At 39.2% G+C, this 8,255-nt stretch overlaps 1 protein-coding gene across 1 annotated transcript in view; it reads right to left on the bottom strand.

The window, feature by feature from the left end:
- Positions 1-1,156, bottom strand: part of LOC109473331 (beta-1,4 N-acetylgalactosaminyltransferase 1-like) — a 26,529-nt gene extending 25,373 nt beyond the window's left edge. The window contains exon 1 of the mRNA XM_019773201.1: positions 976-1,156. Within this exon, the coding sequence (XP_019628760.1) occupies positions 976-1,142 (167 nt within the window). The 5' untranslated portion in view covers positions 1,143-1,156. The remainder of the gene's footprint in view (positions 1-975) is intronic.
- Between the last annotated feature and the right edge of the window lie 7,099 nt (positions 1,157-8,255).

The following is an 8,255-nucleotide window of genomic DNA, read 5'->3' as shown; positions in this document are numbered from 1 at the left end:
AATGTCCACTACTCCAGAAAATAAAAAAAAGAAAGGTGTTGACCTGCGTTTAAATTTTTGAAGTTCTACTCGGCGTCGACTTTCAACTTCATTCAGCTCATCTGCCTCCCATTGCTTAAGGTTAATGTTACCCTCCATCTCTTCGGAACAGTTGCATCTCTTCATCTTGGTACTGAAAATAGAAACACAAAAATAACAGTTCCTCTTTTTTTCTATACTTGCATGCAATACACCCGTTAAGGTAAATCAACGTAGTGGAATTTGCAAAACTAGAGTACCGCGATCCCATAGCTTCGCCAAATGATGTTAATCTTTATGACATTATCCGGCTTGAGTAATTCCAGTAAGCTCCCCTGATTATGCGAATAGGATCCTCAATTACATGAATTCTTCCCCAAAAAACAGTCTTATTTTAGCATAATGCGGCATTGCCATTCTAGCATATCCTTATAAACTATGCAAATGAGACCCTTATTTGAATAAGTTTTTTTTTATGATGTTTACCTTCAATTGACTTTTAGATACGCCAGTTATGAAATTCTAGGCAGTGATAATTATGGAAATATAACATTTTCTCATTAATTATACATCAATGTCTTAATTTACATAATCAATATCTTACTGTGTTTTCACGCTCTCAATTGCATACTTCACAATCTTGAATAGTCCGGAATGCAGTTGATTTTTATGTTTCTATCCATCTGTCCACCATCCATCTATCTGAGAGAGACAGAGAGAGACACGGAGAGACACATAAAGAGAGATTGATATGGATAGATAGATAAATTCAAGTATAGATATATGGATATATATCTAGATTTTTATTAATAGATAGATAGATTGATAGATAGATAGATGGATTGATAGAGTAGATAGAGTAGATAGATAGATAAAGTAGATAAATAGATATACGATGGCTGAGTTTCGCTGATGTTATAGAATGGACACGCTGAACAACGATAGAAATATTCTTACTTTGGAAGTTGATCCCTCAAAGTAAAGGGGATTTTAGAAGTCACAATGTCGTTTCTTTTGGATTGTACCGTCGAGGTTGTGACACAGTTTCCTAGATATTTGGTGAAAACCGTGAATGTACCCATCGTCACGATTCCAAAGCAGTAGCCTACTATAAACATCAGCATGCTTTCCCACTTCATTGTGCACGCCCTGTAAAGTAAAGAAAATTTATTTTAAAAAATGTAGAAATTAGAAATGTTAATTTTTTTGAAAGGAATGAAACCTTCTTTTTGTTTTTGGTGCGACTGTGTGTGTGTGTCTGTTTGTTTGTGTGTTTGTGTTTCCGCACATTTGAAGTCAGCATTGCTTCAGAACGCCTTTATGGATTGTTATGATATTTGGTATGTTGGTAGGTCGTAGGAAGTCGAGGTCAAAGTCAAATATGGGCCTCCTGGTAGCTGACCTTGGTACTGCAGCATAACGTCCCGTTTTTGTATCTTTTGTCCTGAACATGCTATTGTCTTGGATTTTTGGTGACAGATAGCTTATCCTGTCAGGAAAAAAAATGGTGTGGGTTTGTCCCCTAGCAGCCTGTTCTGAAATTGCAGAGTTTCTGGCGAAATCTTTAAAAGCAGATAAGTACAGAAAGAAATAATGGCAAGATGTACATAATCCACTTATTTAAAGGAAGACTTACTTTGCATAATTAAAGAGAAAGTCTGTTATTACAGTAATTACGTCATAGTGTTTTTATACAAGTATTGTATGTAATCAACGGCAGGTGGAACATCAACAGATACCAATTATTCAAATAATGACCTAATTTGCATAATATAATTAATTTTAAAATTCTGTTATTTCTTGATGGTGAAATGATATACCTGGTGACATGTGTAAGTTACTGAAATGTTAGCATTAATTACGTTAATACAGATGCTATTTGCATAATCCAAGAGGACATGTTGACTTGAAATATTGCCAAAAGATAAGAATTTCACAAGCAAAATATTATACTTTAAGTTTAGAAAACCATCAATTAAACTAGATTATAGTAATTATTTCACTCCATACTAGTATGGAGTGAAATAAGTTGTGACAGTCGACTTCGTATCCCGCCGGACACAAATATTTTTTAACCATTTTAACATTTTTAACTATTATAACTTTTTAAAAATTTAACCATTTTAACATTTTAATAATCTTATCATTTAATTTCAACATTTTCTTTTTAATATCCGTTGTTTTGCTTTTAACATTCAAAAACTGATTGTTCTTACTCTAGAATGTCAAAAACTTAGAATGTTAGTCGTTTGTATTTTTCCAGCATACATCGGTTTTCGTTCATTTCCAATCAATCATACAAAAAATCTGGAAACTAAGCAAACATACTCCGTAAATTGATTACTGTAATTCCTGATTTTTTTTCACCGTACCTTTGTGTTTACGGTTTTCACTGTCACCTCTGTATCGTGAACTTATCATTACAGTTAATAAAAAATTCCTGGAATTTCTTTTTCCTGCACCTGTCAACGCTGTGAATATATAGTTGTGTACATGTCCATTTTTCTCAGACCGTGAAGTTAGTACGTCGATGAAGGTTAGACATCCAGGTAATACGATACGCTTGTCCTTTAATCTTTGTAAAAAAAAAAATTGGGAGATAATTGCCAAGTTCCATTTTTGTAAATAAAGCTGTCGAGATTCAAAGTGCTTGTCCTTGTATAATTGCAGTATGATTTATTTAGAATCTTCTATTTTTGTTTGGGAAGGGAGATGGAGTGAAATATTACATTTGCGCCGAAGGAAATGTTGACCTTTCTAGTTATGATCTAATTTTTGACTGAGACAAATCCCAAAAAAACATTTACAGAAACTTTATATATCTTGGTGTGAAGTGTGGTGTGAAGAGGTGTGAAGTCTCCGAATTCTTGTTCTACTAAGCTCATATCCCATATGACATCGTTGCTTATATAGACAACCTTTCTGGCTGAAAAATTGCACTTGTGACATCCATTTACATAGATTCAAAACCTTCTAAGCTCTACCATAATTTTTAAAGTCAATAAAATAAACCAGGCTCCTCTGGTAATAATTATAAATTCAACGATCGCCAGATTTACCAAACACTTATCATTTTAAATAAATACTCCAATTCGTGCATTATTTCATTTTTTTTATTAAATCAGTATTGCACTGTATATCTCATATATCAGACAGTCTTTGTAAACTACTTATGCCAAAAAGGAAAAAAAATGACAGTAACAATAATAATGGCCTCGGCGACGCGCTTCTCTTTCAAGAGATGTCATGTAGATTTTCGTTACAGTTGATGCAGACGTGTTGCATTCCAAAACAGGTTATTCCAATTCATGTTTTGGAATGGACCACGTTTTGAAGTGCAACAAGCATTCAACACGGTGTATTCCAAATCATGGCGCAAATGGACCACGACTTGAAATGTTCCAAAACCGAAACGATCAAACTGTCAATCAAGAATGATGACGGGAGTGCTGATTAATTATTCATAGCGAAGTTACGTTATGGCATATTCCAAAACATGCTCCAGACGTGTGTGCTCAGGAAAGGGCAGAACGAATTCATTCGAAAAGAGAGGAATCGACAGTAGTACAACAATGCCAAATCACATCTGCATACCCCAAAAAGGGACGAACTAATGATTTATAAATAGCTTATAAAACATTGCGAGGCAGTTTGAAGGTCTTTTAAGGGTGTCATATGATGCCGATTTGATCAGTTTTTAGATAGAAAGGTTTTCCATCATAACTGCATTACGGTTGAATATATAATCCAAGCAGTTCATCATTTAAATTGTGTCATAGGATTGACACAGGTTTGATCGATCAGTCAGTTTTCCGGCGAAAACGTTGTTTGTCATAAGTGTGTGAATATCTAATCTAAAGAGTGCATAATTTGAAATGTGTATAAGTTTGACACGGTTTTCGGACGGAAACACTTTCTGTATTACCAATGACATGGTATTATCTTCACCTTTACTATTACGTGCGTGAATATATGATGTACAGTTGAAGTGTGTCATCGGAAGTGTGTCAATCTAAGCAGTGCATACTTGGGTTGACACAGTTTTCTGTTAGTCCGTCTATTTTCAATCTAAGCAGTGCATACTTTGAAGTGAGTCATAAATTGACACAATTTTGGGACGGCCGGTAAGCCCTGCAGCTGTGTACTGGAGCTTGGGATAAATCCAAAGATTACGAAATAATTCCTCATCCCGATTCACTCAACTCTGGAAAGATTCATTGTATTTAGCCTATTTGATTTTTTAAAAATCTTATTAGTTTGCACATAAACAAAACCGACAATAATAATACAAAACAAGGTTAAAACAGGTGCAGGAGGAGGGGAGAAGCATGGAATGCTTATACTAGGCCCTTCTCCTCTAAACTATACAAAATTTAATATAATCAATAAATGGAAATGATACGATAGAAAATGGAAATAATCAGATGGTTTTTCAAAGCTTGTTTAAGTGAGAGAAGAGACAAGGTAGGACTCTTTAGGGCTGGAGTAAGTTCATTTCATAAGGTGACACCTTTGTATCTAACTGACATTTGGGCAAAAGAAGTTTTTACTAGGGGGATATGAAAATAGGAACGTTTGCGAGTTTGATAGTTGTGAATCTGAGAACGAAAATTTTAAAAAGATCATCACATGTATCCGGGAGTTTATGGTTTATATATTGGGCTACCAAAAGTACAAGTTGAAATATGTTTATGTCATAAATGTTTTCAAAAGTCTAAGTTTTTACGTTTGCCGCCTCTTACAGCGGCAAACGTACGGGGGCTTTAGTTGTTGATGCGCCTTCTAGAAACGGCCAGCCCTGCGGTGAATCTGGATTCTAGTCAGTGTGCAGTCTTTTCAAACCTTCATTTCAAGCCTACAATTTCTATTCATTAGTATTGTTAGTCTCTGCTTCTCCATAATATGTGGATGATTTTCTGTCTTATTGTTTGCGACGGTGCCCTAGTTTCAAAACGTCGATAGTTTACACATTTCTGCTGAATGTTGACAAATATTGTTATTACATCTCCGTCGTTTTGTTTCCGATGCCCTAAGTGATTTGCAAAATTATCTTGTACTGTATTCTATTACGGCAATTTCTCGTAGTATTACGTTTATTCAAAACGATGTTAATCGGCACTGAACGAACGGATATTACTGGAGCAGCTTGTGTCTAGTCCATTTTTATTGATTTGTCTTAGCGTCCTGTGTTTTTTTTTTCAATTACGTCAATGAAGCCCGGGTTGGTTATGTACGCTTTGCTTTCCTCAGTACGCTCCACATATGTGCAACCTTCAACAATCATTTGTCGCCTTTATTGATTATGTCAGCTGCGACATAGTTTTCATCCTTTTTGTAACTTACTGTTCTGTTCTGTTCGGTCTGTTGATGATGATGGGCTATTTGTACGAGGACCTTTCTTTCTGTTGGAAAATTACGTCGGTTGGATGTTTTGTCTTGTCAAATCACGTTTCTTGTCGCTAGCTGTGCTACTAAACGGTCTGTACGTTTTTCATCTTGAGCCGACTGGGGGAAAGGGATGTCATAGATAAAAAATGGCTGCTCGTTTTAGCAAGTTTCTATACAGGACTGTATATCAGTTTCTTCACCACAACAATCAAGTTTTCCTGATGTAACTTGTTTTGTGTTGTCCCGTATTTGATCTTTCTGCATTTTCCCATGCCTTGAAGAATACGTTGAGATGACCTCGGTGACTGATCGTCTTACGTTTACCACATGCTGGGTTCCGGCCGTCTACTCTACACCCTTGTTCTGCCACAAACCGTCTTTGTTGGCGTTCCATAAGTTTCGACCCACATGATAGACCATGTTACTTTATTTAAATATATACTTAGGTAACTGAACAACAAGTTCACTGTTCACTCCGTACAAGATTCCCGAAAATCATACCTTGAACACTGTACACTCAACACAACACACCGTGAACACAGTCCGTTGAAAGATTCCCGAGAATTCTCCATACCCATACATAATTTATGTAACACATACTGGGTACTTCGTCGTCTAAATCACACAATAAAAAGCACACTGATTACTTAGCTGTTACTTCCGGGTCGGCGTAAGATAGCGCAAAGGCCGACGGGAGTAGAACTGGTTTCGCAGTTATTCGAACGCGTTCGCAAAACCGCTGCTCGAATCCATAGAACCCCAAGACGGGGCTAGCGCTAGCGATGATAACTTCAAAAAGATGACAGGGTAGGAAACACTACCCGTGAACTGCGTTACCAACTGGGGTGGCAGCAAAAAAGTGACTTAGAATCACGTTCGGTGTGAAGTCCCTGCCTCCCCAGACAACGATATCGTACATCTAGAGATATTGGGCACAACTACACTTTTCTCAATGATCCTGCGGGCTATACCGGCGGGGGCTCACAACCCCTGGCAGGTCCAACCATGCCGGGCAGGCTAAAGGCGAGAGGTCAGACCAAAAGCAGTACACAACGAAGGGAGGGACCCGTAGGCAGTTGCTGGTGCGGAGTGATCCACAACCATCTTCTGGCATCCCCTGCAGCTCTAGGGATGCTCCGGACGTATAGACTTTGTCTCTCCTCTGGAGTAATGTTCTTGGAGTCGAGAGGGAGACGTTGCGCTCTGGGCAAGGCTTTGTCTAACTTGCCCCGGCAAAGCAGAGGTCCGTTAAGTCTCAGCGGAAAGCGGCAGATACAGGTTCTAAGTCCTCCCAGATTGGCGTAGGGGAGGGCGCCATGGGCCACTTTTGACGGTGGGAGCAGCTATTTAGTTGCACTGGTCGACTACCGCCCGTCAAAGTCTGGCAGCCCCAGGCCAGTAGGGTGTCGACCCGCCACATCTTTCCGCCTCACTGGGTGCTTGAGGCTAGACCAAAAGTTGAATGACAGATGTAAAGTAGTACCCAAAGCCAAGAGAACAAAAAGACATTTGCGTGTTGGGACTTGGAATGTCAGAACAATGTTGCCTGGTTTCGATAACATAGACATCCGACATGGTGAAATCAGAAAGACTGTTCTTATTGATACAGAACTTCAGAAACTACAGATGGACATTGTTGCCCTTCAGGAGACAAGGTTAGCTGGAAGCGGATGGTTGAAAGAGGAAAACTTTACCTTCTACTGGAAGGGACTTGACGATGACCAACCACGATGGCACGGTGTTGGTTTCGCAGTAAGGAACACTCTCATTCAGTCAATAACCACACCAATTGGCACCTCAGAACGCCTAATGTCTTTACGGTTAAATGCAGACTGGGGGGTTTGTGAATTTCATAAATGTGTACGCACCAACTCTTGCTGCACCAGTGGAACTGAAGGATGGTTTCTATGAAATGCTTGATCAAGTCCTCAGTTCGCTTCCTCGAGAAGAACAGCTGTACATATTAGGTGACTTCAATGCCCGTGTAGGTAGAGACCACCTCACCTGGCCATTGCCAATTGGACATTTTGGCATTGGAAACATGAACGAAAACGGACAAAGGCTATTAGAACTATGCTCAGAGAAGGAACTTGTGATCACAAACACCTTCTTTGGAGTCAAGAAATGCCAGCGAGTGTCGTGGTGCCACCCGAGGTCCAAACATTGGCACCAGCTAGACTTGATCATTACTCGTAAAAAGCATCTTAACTCAGTCAAAGTAACCCGGACTTTTCATAGTGCAGATTGTGATACCGACCACTCGTTGGTTGTCAGTAGAGTGGAGATCGTAGTAAGACGTATCCACAAATCCAAACCTGCAGCTAAACCCAGAGTCAACGTCAAGATTGCAACCCAACCAGAGATAAAGGCCCTTTTTAGCAGGGACCTTGCTAGAAGAATGCAGGGCTGGGAGGTTGGTGACACAGTTGATGAAACGTGGCAAGTGCTAAGGAAAAACATATATGACAGTGCAGTAGTCAGCCTAGGGGTAAAGAAGCACTCATGTAAGGACTGGGTGAAGTCGTACTCCCACGTCCTTATGCCCCTCATTCATGCTAAGAAGACGGCAATGTTAGCACATAAAACAAACCCGTCACAAGCTACAATGGACCAAGTTCGACAAACCAGATCTGTAGTTCAGAGAGAATCAAGAAGATGTGCAAATCAATACTGGACAGACTTATGCACGTCCATTCAGACTGCTGCTGACACTGGAGATGCAGGTACCATGCATGGCCTCATGAAAGTTGTATTTGGCCCTAGAGTCTCCAAGACAGCACCGCTGAAAACAAAGGATGGTGAAATCATCACTGATAAGGCCAAGCAGTTAGACAGATGGGTGCAACATT

Source organism: Branchiostoma belcheri, unplaced genomic scaffold (genome assembly GCF_001625305.1).
Source record: "Branchiostoma belcheri isolate BF01 breed outbred unplaced genomic scaffold, Haploidv18h27 scaffold100, whole genome shotgun sequence".
NCBI classification, from domain to species: Eukaryota; Metazoa; Chordata; class Leptocardii; order Amphioxiformes; family Branchiostomatidae; genus Branchiostoma; species Branchiostoma belcheri.
This window is presented reverse-complemented; position numbering and strand designations above follow the sequence as displayed.